This window comes from Lampris incognitus, chromosome 18 (genome assembly GCF_029633865.1).
Source record: "Lampris incognitus isolate fLamInc1 chromosome 18, fLamInc1.hap2, whole genome shotgun sequence".
Taxonomy (NCBI): domain Eukaryota; kingdom Metazoa; phylum Chordata; class Actinopteri; order Lampriformes; family Lampridae; genus Lampris; species Lampris incognitus.
In genome coordinates, this window is record NC_079228.1 from 11,862,017 (window position 1) to 11,880,880 (window position 18,864).

General features: G+C 46.7%; 1 protein-coding gene across 1 annotated transcript in view; it reads left to right on the plus strand.

Moving 5' to 3' along the window:
* The window catches only part of ctdp1 (CTD (carboxy-terminal domain, RNA polymerase II, polypeptide A) phosphatase, subunit 1), a 129,178-nt gene that overhangs the window by 1,413 nt on the left and 108,901 nt on the right, over positions 1-18,864 (plus strand). Inside the window, exons 2-8 of the mRNA XM_056298772.1 lie at positions 448-531; positions 5,432-5,525; positions 5,745-5,873; positions 6,953-7,103; positions 9,266-9,356; positions 10,093-10,259; positions 16,671-17,735. Of these exons, the coding sequence (XP_056154747.1) occupies positions 448-531; positions 5,432-5,525; positions 5,745-5,873; positions 6,953-7,103; positions 9,266-9,356; positions 10,093-10,259; positions 16,671-17,735 (1,781 nt within the window). The remainder of the gene's footprint in view (positions 1-447; positions 532-5,431; positions 5,526-5,744; positions 5,874-6,952; positions 7,104-9,265; positions 9,357-10,092; positions 10,260-16,670; positions 17,736-18,864) is intronic.

Here is an 18,864-nt window from a genome sequence, read left to right on the forward strand (position 1 = left end):
TTCTACCGTTCAGGAATGGGAATTACAACAACAAATCGAGGCTAACAAGGCTAACAAAGTCAAACAGAAAGGCAGCAGATAACACAGGACACTTGCCAACGTGCTATTTTCAAACGCCCTCGGTAGAAATGGCTCATTGCGACAGCTGAGTGGTTTGCTGAGGATGGTGAGCGCAAGCCAAGTCTTGTCTTTTTTGGTGAGGGTATCAAACGGCAACAAAAACAGCTCAGCTGGCTCGACTCCTATCCCCAGCCACCCGTTAAACGTATTTGCTAGCCGTGTCATGCTTAAGAAAAGCCACCAGATGACACATTTAATGCATTATTTCCCCCAAAGATGAGAGGCTCCAAGACAGCGCTACACCGCTCTGTACTTGCAGGGAATGGTACTTGCAGTACTTGTGTACCATACTGAATAATCTGAACTCAAGTGTCCTCTCTTTTTCAGGGGTGTCATCGTCAGAGTAGAAGAATGCAGCCACCCGATTGTCATGAAGGGTTTGTGTGCTGAATGTGGCCAGGACCTGACACAGTAAGGAAATGCACCCACCCTTGTTTATTTATCCTGAATAGTTAACAAACATCTGTTTTGTTTTGCTTTTTTGTTTCCATTACATTCTGGGGATGTTATGTTTAATACTTGAGCCTGACACAAACGGTGTCCTTCCATGTTTACCAGGTCTGGATGTAAACTGTATGACTGATGTAAAGATAAACGAGAACTGAGGCTTAAATGTTTTTCTCACACGAACATAACTGATTAATAACCGATCAGACTGATTGGCGGATAAAAAGTTGTATTTAGAAGTTTTTATGTAGTGTACAATAAGGTGCGTTTTGTATTTTCTATGGCTGTGTTCACACTGTAGATCTTAATGCTCTATTCTGATTTTTTTTCCTCAGATCAGTTTTTGTGTCTCAGTGTTATCAATCATTTTTGAAAGTGACCTATGTCTGACATAATTGTGAATAGGCCTCCATCCTAAAATGATCTGTATGCACAAACAAACAACAATGGGCATCTTGTGACAGCGCTCAGCCTTTTCAGTAACATTTTGTTTTCAAACACCAGCCGATTGTGTGCGCTCAAATTTAGCCTGAACAGAAGTAAATAGCATAGCTATAATATCGGTACGTTTTCTGTCTTCATTTGACTTCTGTCAGCATTTTTTTTTCAACTAACTTGTGATATGACCATGTCCCCACTAGTCTCTCAGGTGTGTCACAGGCATTTTTCCTCATCACACTGGACCATAGCTTCACTGAAGCAATAACAATGACAAGCCTAACAACTGATAGATCAGTCACATGGAAAAGTGCTCAAATCTGACTTCACTACAGACCTGAGTGACTTCACTACAGACCTGAGTGACTTCACCACAGACCTGAGTGACTTCACCACAGACCTGAGTGACTTCACCAGTGACCTGTGACACACTGAATATGTATATGACCTAGGACCACATATGAAAGAAGCCCAAACTGGATTTAAAAATTAGATTTTCCATGTGTCGATTCAGTCTCTATCTTCAATCTGTGTCATATCTGAAGATGAACTCAGAATGGGGTTGGATATGAAGTGTAGTACTGAAAGTAGTCTATATTTAAACTCAGTCCTTCGCCGTTCATGTGGCAGATTGAAGAGTAATATAAAACCATTAGGTTGAGCCAGAGACTCAAAAGAAATTATTTGATTAGGTGTGTGTGGATGGGTGGGTGTTTGCAGCTAATCTCGCATACCACCGGGCACGTCAGCCTAATATTTTTGTGCACAGTTATGACTGTATGATCAAGAACCTCTCGTGGTTGCGGTGATTCAGAACCATTGAAAAACGTTTGTCCTCGCTACTACTACAGCTCCCTCTCTTCATTCTCTCTGTGGCTCGCTCGACCAATGCTGCTCTTTGTCGCTGCCCGATCTGAGTCAACTGTAGTTTTGAGTCGTGCATGCACACACACGTGTGGTTGACTTAGATTGGGCAGCAACAGTTACAAAACATTATGTGTTCCCGTGTGAGTCTTGAAAGTAAACGAGAAGTCGGTCGTGTTTCACAAGTCAGCAAACCGCTCACTGCTGATGTCAGCACAGGAGAACTGGAGGAACTGGATGAACCAATAATAATAACTTTTGTCTTTATTTTCTTTCTTTTTTTGGGGGGGGGGGTGGGAATCCCCTTTTTCTTTCCAATTGTATTTGGCAAATTACCCCATTCTTCCGAGCCATCCTGGTCGCTGCTCCACCCCCTCTGCTGAGCCGGGGAGGATTGCAGACTACCACATGCCTCCTCCGATACATGTGGAGTCGCCAGCCGCATCTTTTCACCTGACAGTGAGGCGTTTCGCCAGGGGGACGTAGTGCAGTGGGAGGATCACGCTATCCCCCCATTTCCCCCTCCCCTTGAACAGGCGCCCCTGCCGACCAGAGGAGGCGCTAGTGCAGCGACCAGGACACGCACCCACATCTGGCTTCCCACCTGCAGACACGGCCAACTGTGTCTGCAGGGACGCCCAACCAAACCAGAAGTAACACAGGGATTCGTACTGGCGATCCCCATGTTGGTAGACAATGTAATAGACCGCCACGCCACCCGGACGACCTTTGTCTTTATTTCCATAATATAATAAAGCTGGTTAAACTGTTAACGCTCGCGCATGTCTGATTCACATCTACGGTTGACTTAGATTGGGCAATGACATGATCAATAATTATTGAAAAAAGTTTGATAATCCAAAAAATGTGTGAGTTATAAAGGAACAACTTCCTCTAGGTTGCAATTAGGGGTGGGAATCTCTAGGCACCTCACGATTGGATACAAGTTGGATACAATCCGACCGGCACCCTCTGGCTTAAAAGCCAGCATAAGGGGGCGTCCGGGTAGTGCAGCAGTCTAATCCGTTGCCTACCAACACGGGGATCGCTGGTTCAAATCCCCATGTTATCTCCAGCTTGGTCGGGCGTCCCTACAGACACGATTGGCTGTGTGCGGGTGGGAAGCCGGATGTGGGTATGTGTCCTGGTCACTCCACTAGCGCTTCCTCTGGTCGGTCGGGGTGCCTGTTCGGGGGGGGAGGGGGAACTTGGAGGAATAGCGTGATCCTCCCACGCGCTACCTCCCCCTGGCAAAACTCCTCATTGTCAGGTGAAAAGAAGCGGCTGGCGACTCCACATGTACCGGAGGAGGCATGTGGTAGTCTGCAGCCCTCCCCGGATCGGCAGAGGGGGTGGAGCAGCGACCGGGACGGCTTGGAGAGTCGGCGAATTGGCCAGGTACAATTGGGAGAAAAAGGGAGAAAAAAAAAAGAAGAAAGAATTTAGCTTAAATTTCAGATTATTGAGTTTTCTGCATTGAGATATAATCTTTTATGAGAGAATCTCGATGCATTTAAGAATCGACCCCCCCCCCCCACCGCTAGGTGCAGTCAAAACAGGAATTGTTGCATATTCTTGTCGCTGCCCGATCTGAATCAACCATAGATGTGGGTTGTGCAAGTGTAAACAGTTTACCCAGCTTTATATTGTGAAAATAAAGACAGGGATAGACCATAATGGTCGCGTATCAAACCTTTTCTTTTCGGAAAGTGCGAGTTCATATAATACTCGGCTGCATTCACGTGAGGGTCCGCCTAGGAGGCTGCACATCCTCAGACTGACAGGCAAAACGTTTTTGTTAGGTGGATGTTTTAGCTTGAGTGCTGCATATTAACAACTTTTTTTTTTCCTATATTTCCCGTTAAATCAACTTGGGCGCTGCACAGAAGTCTTATAATGGCAGGAAAACACTGGTTTTTCTGTCCGTGTGTGCGTGTATCTGTCTGCTGCTGATCTCGTATACTGTCAGCCGGATGATTTTTGTGCATAGTTAGGACTGTGTGATCAGGGACCTCTCGTGGTTTTAGTGATTCAGAACCTTTGAAAAACCTGCTTTATACCACAATTGAGTGCTAACTACTCAGCTGGTTTGTCGCTCAGTCCAGGTACAGGAGAAGAGGAGCTACACCTGGCGGAGATCTGCGCTCTACTGAGTGTTCTCTTCTAGTTGATTACTGCTTCAACTATTTACTGTATTGTCGCCAAAGCTTTGTGAAAAGCTGCTTAAAGAATAGCCCATTATAAACAAACAGTTCACAACAATGTCCATTGATAAGAAGGTGTGTGATGAATTTAACGCTGTGAAATGTTAACTATTGGACTGGGAAATAATAAGATTAAAATATAATTTGGGTTTGATTTTTGCTTCTTTCTTTTTTTTTACAAAGGAGTTGAATATGCTACACTACAGGACTGATCCTTGACCTTGCAGGAGTCTAATAATCTGAATCTTATGTCGTGGATTTGGGGCGGCACGGTGGCGCAGTGGTTAGCGCGTTTGCCTCACAGCACGAAGGTCCTGGGTTCGAACCCCGGGGTAGTCCAACCTTGGGGATCGTCCCAGGTCATCCTCTGTGTGGAGTTTGCATGTTGTCTGCGTGGGTTTCCACCGGGTGCTCCAGTTTCCTCCCACAGTCCAAAGACATGTAGGTCAGGTGAATCGGCCGTACTAAATTGTCCCTAGGTGTGTGTGTGTGTGTGTGTGTGTGTGTGTGTGTGTGTGTGTGTGTGTGTGTGTGTGTGTGTGTGTGTGTGTGTGTGTGTGTGTGTGTGTGTCGGCCCTGTGATGGCCTGGCGGGCCTGTCCAGGTTTCTCCCCACCTGCTGCCCAGTGACTGCGGGGATAGGCTCCAGCATCCCCGTGACCCTGAGTAAGGATAAGCGGTTGGGATAATGAATGAAAGAACCAAATGCGTTACTTAAGTTCGTGTTGTGCTGACTGAAGCACTTTTATGCGGGAACATGTTGTCAGTTATCAAAGTTACGGTAGATGCGTGCAAGGGGTCTATTTCTCCAAACAAACAAATGTCCAGAGTCTGCTGCGATGGAAACTACAATGCTCATTGCTTCGGGGTGACTTGGCCATCCATCTTATCTGTGATGAAATTCAATACTGAGTCGAATCTGTCGAGGGTACCGCTATGCTGCACATCACAAGCCGGCAGTGTCAATCCATAACAAGCTCTATGAACAGAGCAACAGTTAATATTGGTCTGAAGCCTCGGAAAAGTGGGGTAATTGGGAAGAAAAGGGGGGGGGGGGGTTGATCTGAAGCAGCAGAGGATTTGATGGTGATATTGCTGAATTGCTAATTCAGTGGCGTTGGTATGATCCCTGAACACTGCTGATGCATGTTGTATGTATTTGGCTGCTGATGTTGATTGTAAAGTCAAACCAAGTGTTTGCTACCACTAAACGCATTGTATATTTATTTAATCTGCATATTTGTTTTTGCCTCCAGTAGTGGCAGCTTTGTTTCCTTTTGTCACAATATGTTCATGGACCTCAGAGACGCACAAACGGCTAAATGCATTACGCCCACTCTTTATTTTATTTTCTCTCAGGCTACAGGGTACGAATGGCAATCAGCAAGTGCCCATCTCCACGGCAACCGTCTCCATGGTGCACAGTGTTCCTGAGTTGATGGTCAGCTCAGAGGTGAGCCACATGACGGGGGGCACCTGGAGGCTCGGGGCTAGTAGGGGCTAACGTGGCTTTACAATTAGCCTCACATAAGAAATCTGTGTATACATGTCCCTCAAATACCTTATCAAGATGATTCAGATTTTAACTTGTGCCGCTCTGCACCATCCTGTGGCGGTTGGTGTCACTGATTCTTGACTTGTCATGTTCTTACTATCCACTTTGCCCTTGAAGCAAGCAGAGCAGCTAGGCAGGGAGGACCAGCAGAGACTACACAGGAACAAGAAGCTGGTCCTAATGGTGGATTTGGACCAGACACTGATCCACACCACTGAGCAGCACTGTCAGCGGATGTCCAACAAGGTATTGCTCGCTTACTAAATGCCATCTCTGATATTCGCCCGACCAGTATGGCTGAAGGGGGACAGATGGGCAGCCACAGTGTCTCTCAAATGCTCTTTGTCAGCGACGTTATTGCTGAAGTGTTTGTCTGTTTGTCTGATTGAGTTGTTGTTGTTTTTTTTCCTGTACAGAATGTGTACAGAATGCCCTCTATTCTTGGGCTTCAAGTTAGTGCCCCTACTTTGAGTCTGATATCAGCCCAAAAGCCAGTATTGATAAAGACTAAGGTGGACCGGGGCGTCCGGGTGGCGTAGCGCTCTATTTCGTTGCCTACCAACACGGGGATCGGCGGTTCGAATCCCCGTGTTACCTGCGGCTTGGTGGGGCGTCCCTACAGACACAATTGGCTGTGTCTGCGGGTGGCAAGCCGGATATGGGTATGTGTCCTGGTCGCTGCACTAGCGCCTCCTCTGGTCGGTCGGGGCTCCTGTTCGGGGGGGGAGGGGTAACCTGGGGGGGGGGGGATACCATGATCCTCCCTCGCGCTACATCTCCCTGGAGAAACTGCTCACGGTCAGGTGAAAAGAAGCAGCTGGTGACTGACTCCACATGTGTCGGAGGGGGCATGTGGTAGTCTGCAGCCCTCCCTGGATCGGCTGAGGGGGTGGAACAGCAACTGGGATGGCTCAGAGAGCGGGGTGATTGGCCGGGTACAGGGGCGGGGGGGGACTATGGTGGACCATGGTTCACACATGTATGGGATTTCATGAAAGAATAGGTGAACATGTTCAGCGTTATTCTCTGCACATCTGAGTTGGGGCGTGGTACTGTTTGTTAGCGCAGATAAATACATACTCAATTATAGGCACCAATGATTTTTCCTCTCTCCTCTTTCGCTCCCTCTCCTTTTATTACAAAGTACAAGAACTAAAGAACTAGGCTATTTGTTTAAATTACTTTTTGAAACCTTCATTTTGGTTTGATGATTCGGCATTTTCTAGTCACCGAGCAAAGTTTTGCACGTAAGCTGTTGGTCAGAGCACATGTGGAGCACTTAGTCGATCTCTTCTGTCACTTAAGGCTTTTGTTATGTTCCTCAGGGGATTTTCCACTTCCAGCTCGGGCGGGGAGAGCCCATGCTCCACACACGACTGCGCCCACACTGCAAGGAGTTCCTGGAGAAAATCGCTAAACTCTATGAGTTACACGTCTTCACGTTCGGAAGCCGCCTCTATGCACACACGATTGCAGGTATTTATTCTATGTGATTTTTTTTTTTAATATATATATGCAGTCATTTTTGTAGACTTTTGCAAATCATCAGGAGTAGTTTTGCTAACTTAACTTGCGTAGTAGCAGAATCAAAAGCCTAATGTTCAGGGTGGATGTGCTTGAAACCATTGTTCCGTTTGAGCAAGTTTGGCTTCAGCTTTGAGGGCAGAACACCAGTTGTTCTTGTCGTTGTAGTGCCTGACTTTGACCACAAGGGGAAGTGTATGCTCATGTTTTGTAGCTGAGCTCATGTTGACGTCCCAGTGCCAACCAGAGGTGGAGACTAACATTTCTGCAGGCCACAATGGTCTGTAAAGTCTAAAGTTCTCCGGTAGTTTTCTCTACATGCTATCTTGATATTGAGAATATGATCTGATCCTCACGTGGGTTAATTACCTGCTGAAATCGCTGGTCAGATAGGCACTATTACTAAACACAGCCTGATTGTAACATGGTTTGTCAGGTGACTGGTATTTATTGGGAGTGACGAAGAAGGACAGGATTAGGAACGAATATATTAGAGGGACAGCTCAGGTTGGACGAATTGGAGACAAAGCAAGAAAGGCAAGATTGAGACGTGTGTGGAGGAGAGAAGCTGGGTATATTGGGAGAAGGATGCTGAATATGGAGCTGCCAGAGAAGAGGAAAAGAGGAGGTTTATGGATGTGGTGAGGGAAGACGTGCAGGTGGCTGGTGTGACAGAAGAAGATGCAGAGGACAGGAAGAGATGGAAACGAATGATCCGCTGTGGCGACCCCTAACAGGAGCAGCCGAAAGTAGTAGTAGTAGTTGTCAGTTGACCGGTAACGATATCCTCGCCAGGTTAATTTTTTGGGGGGGGGGGGTTTCCCCCTTTTTCTCCCCAATTGTATCCAGCCAATTACCCCACTCTTCCGAGCCATCCCAGTCGCCGCTCCACCACCTCTGCTGATCTGGGGAGGGCTGCAGACTACCACATGCCTCCTCTGATACATGTGGAGTCGCGAGCTGCTTCTTTTCACCTGACAGTGAGGAATTTCACCAGGGGGATGTAACGCATAGGAGGATCACGCTGTTCCCCCCAGTTCCCCCTCCCCTCTGAACAGGTGCCCCGACCGACCTGAGGAGGCGCTAGTGTGGCGACCAGGACACATAACCCACATCTGGCTTCCCACCCGCAGACACGGTCAGTTGTGTCTGTAGGGACGCCCGACCCAGCTGGAGGTAACACGGGGATTCGAACCAGTGATCACTGTGACAATAGAATAGATTGCCACCTCTGACCGGACGTCCCTTGCCTGGTTACTCTTATGAACACATGACAACAGTAGGCAGCAGAGGAAGATATCGGGGGTAAGATTGCATTCAAGTGCAGACACTGTGTTTATGTGCTATCTCTGTGGTATTCGAACCGTAAACGTTGAGTGTATCAAAAATAAGCAGCCCCAATTCAGGGCTGCCATGCCTCAGGATGATGAATGTTTAATGGGATTTGAATTGGATTTTACTCCTGGCCCCAGCGCATGAGAGAGAATATCCACGTATTAAGGTCTGCTGTTGTGGTTTAAGGAGATGCTAGCCCAGCTGTCTTATTCAGCCGGTGTGGGATCCGAAGTCGTATCAGAGGCTGTGCTCCAGACCTCTCTGACATGGGATTCTTGCAGCGTTTCTGAAGGAAGAGCCAAAGATGATGCCGCAAACCCTGACATGGACTATCATTGGTGTAATGACAGACCATGGGATGTACTGGGATTCCACAAGAGAAAGCGAGAGAGATGCAGGCTCACTGACATGCAAGCACATATTTCAAACAACTCTGACTTGTGTGTGTACATGAAAAGCTGTACTTATGCTACCCAGCTGACATGAACATCTGTTCAAAGCAGGAGAAAAGTCTGCCCTGTTGAAGAATAGCTTTTTGTTCCTCTTAGAGAAACCAGGATGCATCTCTTTGTAAAACAGCAGCACAATGCTTCATTCCACCCACCCACCCCCCACACCCCTGAACAAAAAGCAGTAATAACGCATTATATGATCTAGCTGGGGGGGGGGAAATCACTTTAATTTCCATTTCAAGGCTTTAGGGTGTAGCAAAACTTGCAGAGTGCATGTGTTTTTCTTTTGCCTTTTTCCTCATAGCCTCATATTCCACCCTTTCCCAGGCTTTTTGGACCCTGAGAAGAAGCTTTTCTCTCATCGAATCCTTTCGAGAGACGAGTGCATCGATCCCTTCTCCAAGACTGGGAATCTTAGGTGAGCATTTTATTATGCCGAAGATGATATCCAAATGAATCAATAATTCACATGCCATAATTCCCAATCATTAAGAGACATAATATATAATTTGGGGAGTATTTTCTGTATTGGTTGTGAAAGAATAATTGATAAATCAGATCATCCAAGCCACCATATCCCTTGGTAGTGGTGAATTCATCCAGTCCACAGCCATGACAATTTGTGTGCAGAATAAAGTCAGTCAAAAGCAAAGAGAGTAGTGGGTGTCCGGGTGGCGTGGCAGTCTATTCCGTTGCCTACCAACACGGGGATCGGCGGTTCAAATCCCTGTGTTACCTACGGCTTGCGCGGGCGTCCCTACAGACACAATTAGCCGTGTCTGCAGGTGGGAAGCCGGATGTGGTGGGTATGTGTCCTGGTCACTGCACTAGTGCCTCCTCTGGTCGGTCGGGGTGCCTGTTCACGGGGGGGGGGGGGGGGGTAGCATGATCCTCCCACACACTACGTCCCGCTGGTGAAATTCCTCACTGTCAGGTGAAAAGAGGCGGCTGGCAACTCCACATGTATCGGACGAGGCACGTGGTAGTCTGCAGCCCACTCCGGATCGGGGGGGGGGGTAAATGGTGATTGGTGCAAGTGGCCCTCATTAGAAACTGACTCTGCAGAAAATAATCAAGATGGTATTGTGGTGTGCAGTCTTAGAGGTCTTAGTCCAGTTGTTTTTTTAGTGTCTTGTGCATTATTTGGCCGGCAGGAACCTTTTCCCATGCGGCGACTCGATGGTCTGCATAATTGATGACCGAGAGGACGTGTGGAAGTTTGCACCGAACCTCATCACTGTGAAGAAATACATCTACTTCCAGGGCACAGGTGACATCAATGCTCCGCCGGGGTCACGGGAAGCCCAGATGGCGAGGAAAGGTAGAGTGCCTTTGTTATTTTTTTAATAAAACACTCAAAATGAGCCGCACTAATGTAAACAAACACAAAGATTCCTTTTATATATGCAACAGACTGACATGCCGTATCTTGTGGACCAGACATAATGCAAACACAGTTACCCTTGTAAGATTTAGTTTTGTTTTTGTTTTTTTTTAGTTCAAAAACATTTTTTTGTCCGCTTTTTCTCAGATTTCATTTTTAAACGGAAGACTGAAAATTGTTTTTCCTGTGTCTATCTCAGTTATGTCGTCAGAAGCTAACTGAGAACTAAAATCCGTTCTTGAAGGCACTTCTCTAGCACTAGAACGATCGGGATTTCACTCCTACCTAAAACGACCATGGGCGGTCAAACTGGCGGCCAGTATTTAAACTCTATATTCTGTCAAGATAAATACACAATTGAGATATTAATGCACTGTATATGTTAGTATGTGTGTTAGGAAATGACTGACACCAAAATTAACATTCCAACAACTTTAATATGATTTTTTAAACAATTTAAAATGGCCGCTGTCCAACACCTGTAAATACTGCAACGCCTCGGTGGTAGTCATGGTGCGTCTGTAACGGCGTCTGTAACCAGACATGTTGGCAATAATCAAAAATCAAGTTTAGACTATTTCTCTGCACCGGAGGGCGCTAGTTTGTTTCTAGGACAGAGCAATGAACTTCACGAAGGAAATGACGCGACCAACACGTCGTAAATAGTGACATGACGCACGCAAATTATGTGTGGTCATTTTGACCGTTCATGGTTGTTTTAGGCTGATCTTATCATAACTTTTTTTGTGCAGTTGATCTAAAACTAATTTTAATGCAAATATATGCAATTTTAGGACCATTCAGGGAGCAGCAGGTCTGTATCCCCCCCCCCCCAAACTTATTAAACTTTGAAAATCCAAAATGGTCAAAATGACCGGCTTGGTCGTTCAAATGCTGGTTTTTGGTTTAATTTTGATGCCTCAAAATAAACAAAACCTGACATTGCCTAGTAACAGCTGGACCAAAGTGAGTGCCATATAGTGAGTGCAAAATGGTTGTGTAGCGATGTTGAGGGTGTGTATTATGGTTGAGGATATCACATGGGCTACCTTGTTGGGGCTGCTGGCAAAGAGCTGCTGAGCAAGTAAAGCAAGATTGCAATGAACGCATCAGCAGTACGAGTTACACCAGAAAGAATGAGCTGGAAACAAATACACAACTACTGTTACATTGTGGAAGTACACAGCACAGGAATTCACTTGCAGTGACAGAGATGTCATGTCAGCTAACTGTTTAATCTTGCCTTTTTTTGTGAGGCGTCCGGGTGGCGTGGCGGTCTATTCCTTTGCCTACCAACACTGGCATCGGCAGTTCGAATCCCCGTGTTACCTCCGGCTTGGTCGGGCGTCCCTGCAGACACGATTGGCCTTGTCTGCGAGTGGGGAGCCCGATGTGGGTATGTGTCTTGGTCACTGCATTAGTGCCTCCTCTGGTCAGTCAGGGGCGCCTGTTTGGGGGGAGGGGGAATTGGGGGGAATAGCGTGATCCTCCCACATGTTATGTCCCCCCTGGCGAAACTCCTCACTGTCAGGTGAAAAGAAGCAGCTGCCAACACCACATGTATCGGAGGAGGCATGTGGTAGTCTGCAGCCCTCCCCGGATCGGCAGAGGGGGTGGAGCAGCGACTGGGATGGCTCGGAAGAGTGGGGTAATTGGGAGAAAAAGCAGGAAAAAAAAGAATCTTGTCTTGTTTTGAGCAACATGCAGCCTGTGGACTGCAGCATCCACCTTGCTGCAAGACTCCAAAACTAGCGCTGTGCAGCTAACAAGCATCTGTCAAGGATTTGTGGGAGTCAGTGATAGCAGGTGTCAGGCGTTCTATAACTGAACTGTCTGTGCATTTATTGTATTAAGCACTGTGAAATGAGGACTGACAGCCTCTTTGTCAATACAATGCTACACCTGTCAGTCCAGTGAAAAATGGCACACAAAGGCCTGCAAGTGGTCATATTGTTCGCAGCATCACTGCTAACTGACCTAGCCTGCTTCTAGCTCTAACAAAGTTACACGTCACCAAGCATTAGACATTCTGTAATTTACCACCAGCATCACTGATTACTAGGCTACAATAAGAAGTTTTATTTCTGTAGGCTGTTTTCCTTCTCACCCCCCCCGCCCCCCCCCCCCCAAAAACAGCATGTGATGACCTACAGCGTGGGTACTACTCTGTTGGAGACCAAAGTCCGTTGCATTATGCAGGGAACAAGACCTCATCTAGGCAGACTAAGATGCCTTTGAAAAGGCAGGCATGAGGGACATGTTTTGTTTTCACTTTGAGACCATTCGACAGGAAATAATCCTTCAGCAGTGAAGCAGGACCTGCTGGTCACAAAACTGATTCCCCAATCAGAAGGGTAGGTTATCATGGTGTTGCTTTTGTATCCTGATATTCAGCCGGAACAGTTGTTATGCGACTGCTAAGTGATTTTACTTGTCTTTTTTTATTTTGGCTTTTTTCCCCCTCTTTTTCTCCCCAATTGTACCCGGCTAATTACCCCACTCTTCCGAGCCATCCCGATAGCTGCTCCACCCCCTCTGCCGATCCGGGGAGGGCTACAGACTACCACATGCCTCCTCCAATTCATGTGGCGTCGCCAGCCGCTTCTTTTCACCTGACAGAGGAGTTTCGCCAGGGGAGACGTAGCGTGTGGGAGGATCACGCTATTCCCCCCAGTCCCCCCCCCACCCCCAAACAGGCACCCCGACCGACCAGAGGAGGCGCTAGTGCAGCGGCCAGGACACATACCCACGTCCGGCGTCCCACCAGGAGACACGGCCAATTGTATCTGTAGGGACGCCCGGCCCAGCCGGAGGTAGCACAGGGATTCGAACCGTTGATCCTCGTGTTGGCAGGCAACGGAAATAGACCGCCACGCCACCCGGACGCCCCTATTGTACTTATCTTTATACATCATCTTTCATTAAACAAGCTGATAGATTTTGCTTCTCATTTTTTGATGTCCCATAATGCAAATTCTAATTGTGTGTCCTTGTAATAAAATAGGAGTAGGAAAAGCTCACACAAGCCTGACCCAGGCAATAGATAGCGATGAAGACTGCGTACATGCTTATCCAGTGTCATGAGCACGTAATGAGCCCACACACCTACAGCCCCAAACCTCAACATCAGTCACATTCTGTGTTCAGACTGGTAGCTCCAGTCGGATTTCTTTGCAGATCTGATTTGAATTTGAGTCTGTACAGCACAAAATCACATGTGCAGCACAAAAACACACAGAATCTGATGGTTTCAAATCAGATTCCGACCACATTTGTATGTAGTTTGCGATCCACTTCAAGTAGCATTGCCGTGGATAGATCTCCATTTTTGACTGCTCAAATTAGATCACAAGAGTCTCCCCCCGCCCCTCTGTGTCACCCACAACAGCACCAGGACAGAGTGTGACAATTATGTCACACAGCTGCAAGGAACACAAACCACTGAATGAGCGTTGATGGAGAATGCCAGGAGAACAGCAGCTCATGGCCCTGTGCAGAGATAACGTGTCTGCTTTCACTGTAGGATGATGCCTCAGTGTAGACCAAACCGAGGCACATAGACAAATAAAACAATGTATTGAACTCCCAGCTACATGTCTCAAGCAGCCATCGGTTGTGTTGTGTATCCATGTGCACCTCGCTGCACAGTGACGGCAGCTCATATCAGCCTCCACTGTCCCTGACGTTGTCTCAAGAACTGCATGTGTTGCCTTCTGTGACTAGAGAATGCCATGGTGAAAAATATGAGAGAAGGCACACTCCCTGTATTGGTCTTAGGCTATGTGCTACACAATTTACATAGTTGTATAGCACATAGTCGGAAAACCTGCCACTAGTCATACACATCAATGTAGACATACACATACTAGTGTGCGTATGTCTACATTGTTGCTATAGTGACCCATGTAGATACTCCAGCAAATTAATACAGCCGCCTCAACACACAAATTCAATCCAGCCACTTGTAGTAGTAATAATAATGATTTACGCATTTTATTTACACAGAACTTTTAAAAATACTTAGTGTGATACTTTTGCACAATATCATAATAGCACACACAATCACAATAAGGCTGGTGTGGTGTTATATTTGGAAAATTATTTTATCAAATTTTTTTTATTTTATTAATTATTTATTTTATGTATTATTATTGTAATTATTTAAAATTATTTTATTGTACTAAATTGTCCCTAGGTGTGAATTTGTGTGTGTGTGTGTGTGTGTGTGTGTGGGCCCTGTGATGGTCTGGCGGCCTGTCCAGGGTGTCTGCCCGCCTGCTGCCCAATGACTGCTGGGATAGGCTCCAGCATCCCTGCGATCCTGAGAGCAGGATAAGCGGTTTGGATAATGGATGGATGGATGGATTTTAAAAATACTCAGATGCTTTACATATGATAGCATAAACATAAAAGCAACACATCAAAACACAACATTAATCACACATTAAAAACAATTGTGAAGAGCTGAGTTTTGATTAGTGATGTGAATATGGACAGATCGGTGCAGTCTGATGGGTTTGGGGAGGGCGTTCCAGAGGGAGGACCGCTATGGAGAAGGCTCTGTCGCCCCAGGTCCGGTGCTTGGTCCTGCATGGTGGAGACAGGAGGTTGGCGTCAGAGGAGCGAAGGCTGCAGGAAGGGGTATGGTAGAGGAGCAGGTCGGTAAGGAAGGAGGGAGCCTGGTTATGGAGGGCTTTGTGAGTGAGAAGAACTTTGAATTGGATCTGTTGTGGGGCAGGGAGCCACTGGAGGTTCCGGAGGACAGAGGTAATGTGGTTATGGGAGTGGCAGTGGGTGATCAGGCGGGCAGCAGAGTTCTGGATGTACTGGAGGTTGTTTAGGACTTTGGATGATGAGCCGTAGAGAATGCTGTTGCAGTAGTCAATTCTGGATGTGATGAAGACATGGATCAAGGTTTCGGCAGCAGAGAATGAGAGTGATGGGCAGAGACAAGCTGTTTTTTTTTTTTTTTTTTAATAACTGGTTGGTCAGCCTTAAAATATTGTATTTGAGAAACAAATCAGATGTTTCTTGTATAGCTAAAGACACTTGTCACTCATGTACGTGGATAAAGACCCTCTTAAAGGGATACGGTACTTACACTTTTGTATGTTCTTTGCTCAGCTGAACGTCAATCTCCCACTCATAAGCAAAATCCTCTGATAGATGCCATACTGATCCTTTTATTATTACACCAGGTTGCCAAAACAAACCAAACAGAGCCAGCCTCTCCTTGGGGACTGTCACTGGCCTCTCCTCATTCTCATCCAGTCAATCAATCTCAAAAAAAGAAAGAAAAGAAAAACAAAAACAAAAAAAATCTCGAACTCATTCTGTTGCAGCAAGTGGCTGATGGCTCCTGGCTGTACTGACCTCATGCATTTAGACAGCTCCATGTTTGTAGTTGGTATATTAATAGATGCTTCCCATCAGTCGTTTAATATTGTGTATCTGCTGATACTGGTTCCCAATCTGATATTTGTATTTTGCTGCTCAATACAGCTGCAAAGTGCTCACTTGGAGTACATTAAATTGGTAAAACCAATCCAATTTAGGTAAGATTTGCTTGACAATTTCAAGTTCCAAAAAGTCAGGGGCGTTCGGGTAGCGTGGCGGTCTATTCTGTTGCCTGCCAACACGGCTATTGCTGGATCGAATTCCCATGTTATCTCCGGCTTGGTCAGGCGTCCCAACCGACACAATTGGCCATGTCTGCAGGTGGGAAGCCGGATGGGGGTATGTGTCCTGGTTGCTGCACTAGCATCTCCTCTGGTTGGTCGGGGCGCCTGTTGGGGGGGGGGGGGACTGGGGGGAATAGCGTGATCCTCCCGTGCGTTATGTCCTCCTGGTGAAACTCCTCACTGTCAGGTGAAAAGAAGCAGCTGGCGACTTCACATGTATCGGAGGAGGCATGTGGTAGTTTGCAGCCCTTCCCGGATTGGCAGAAGGGGTGGAGCATCAACCATGACGGCTTGGAAGAGTGGGGTAATTGGGCGGATACAATTGGGGAGAAAAAGGGAGAAAAAAAAGTTTCAAAAAAGTCTGTTCAATTTGTCCAGTGGACAGTTGGAGTCTTGAAAGATCTTCCCTGCTGTGTGTGATTACTGAATGGGCGCTGGAAACTAAACAAAAACAGAAAAAGTACGAGAGAGCGCAGAACCGAGGCTACCATCTTCGGCGCCATCTTGATGATACATTACCACGTCATAAATAAGCCTTGATAGGCTTCTGATACTGATCTCTTGGATCGGATTGGGACATCCCCAGTTCTAATGTTTGCAAAAACCATGCATGTGTTCCCATACACCAGCGGTTTGTATTGGTAATTACTTTGTTTGATTTCCACAGGTGGCACGCTGAGGCCCGCAGATAGTGCAGAACCAGCAGGTCCAGCAGGCATGTCTGGAACTGAGGAGCAAAATAATGGCCTCAAGAGAAGAGGAAAGGATCACAACAATGGCGGAAAGGATGAGACGAAAACATTGCCTTCTACTCAGGGAGCACCGGCAAATGAACGGACACATCCCATTGGGGTTGAAAATGACCAGCAGAGTCAAGGGCTTGATGCTGAGGCTGAGTCTCAAGCAGGTTCAGTAGAAACAGAGGTGAGTGACATAGCAAATGTTAAGGAACAGGACAGCACTAGGACAGTGGGGACACGAGACCCCCCGGTTGGGGAAAAATCAGACACACCAGGCCATGAGGCCAACAACCTGGACTTTGACCTCTCCAGTGACAGTGACAGTGATTCCATTACAGAGAAGCGTCACTCATCGGAGAGTGACAGTGAGGGAAAGTCTAGCCAGCCACAGAAGTTGAAGCAGGAATGCCTGGCACAAGAGCCCATCGGTGGGGAGGGGGCGAGTGAAGGAGACAGCAAAGATAAGGTGGAAGGGGAGAACAGCTCTGACTTAGGAGAGCCTTCGGGAGTTCTTCTCCTAGACTCTGAGTTGGGAAATGGCTGCTCTGACAAGAGGGAGGCAGAAACGGAGTCCCAGAACAGCGAACAGTCGGGGGTGACCATGGGCGAGGAGTCGCTGGACCAGAGCATGGAGGATGAGGAAGATGAAGAGGAGGAGGAGGGTGAAGCTGACAATGACCAAGACGATCACCTGATCTACCTTGAGGAGGTGCTGGAGAGGATCCACGCTGAGTACTACGCCCGTTACGAGACTTACTTGAAGAAGGAGGCCACCGAGACACCAGACATCCGCAAGATTGTCCCAGAGTTGAAAAGTAAAGCCCTGGAGGGGACCACCATTGTGTTCAGTGGCCTGTACCCTACTAACTACCCAATGGAGAGAACCCGCGAGTCCTACCATGCCAAGGCACTTGGGGCCAAAATTGGAAAGAACCTGGTGCTCAGCTCCAAAGACCCCAACCAGACAACACACCTCATTGCAGCAAGGGCAGGTATGTTGATGTGTGCCATAGATAAAGCTCACTGTTTAACTGTGTTCAACAGTCTTTAACTTTCAGTAGAACCATAAGGCAATATAAATGTTATACAGACGGATGACAAATTAACGGAAAAACTGGAATACTTCACCCCTACACCGAGGAGGTCTGGGGGCTCTGTTATACTGTGGGTGGCATTTTTCTGGCATGGTTTGACTCCACTTGTCCCTTTGGAGTGAAATAAATTTTGTGTAATATCTGTTCGATCATTTTTATTTCCCATTGAAGTTACTCGCAAATCATTTGCCCATTTTGGATGCATTTTAAATCTGATTTTAAAAAGGAGAGAGAGAGAGAGAGAGAGAGACGTTGGGTCACTCGGTGAGTGAAGCGTGAGTTTTGTGCATGTCACATAAGCAAATGTTACTGCGATTTGAATTAGGATACCGTCAGCAACAAGGTGGAAGCTGTTAAAACGTCAAAAAGACAATCAGATTTGTAGAATTTCTTCAATCCAGTAGGTCAGTCGGACCCTAAGCAGGCCAAAGTTGTTTCGGCGGAGCAACAGGGTGGCGATAATGGTGCAGTCGATAGTACTGAAACTGAACGGAGATTGATAGACAGACACACAAAACATGTCACTTAGTTCGGCTTCTTAGCCTGCTTGCTTTTCATGGTTGTAAACAGAACTTTCGACCCTAATTCAATTTTCCCCTCATTGTAGCAATCCATAGACACAGACAGACATGCAAACCGTAAACAACTGTTTCTACCTCCCCGCTAATTTTAAGTGAATGCTCTAATAAATTTAAATAAATGCTTTGTTTGTAATGACAGTTTTGTTTAGTTTTAACAGCTAGCATGTTGTCCAATGTGCTCTAGCCACTGGATTTTTTTTTATGCATTCCGTGACTTTTTCCTCTCCCCCTGACCCGCCAATCACCCTCTCTGTGTCCCGGGACCTCCTCATTTACAAATTAAGCACTGATCTCAACCCAATCGAACACCTATGGAAGATTTGGACTGACGCGTTAGACAGCACTCTCCACCACCATCATCAAAACACCCACTGAGGGAATAGCTTCTGGAAGAATGGTGTCTGTCCCTCCAGTAGACTTCAGAGACTTGTAGAATCTATGACAAG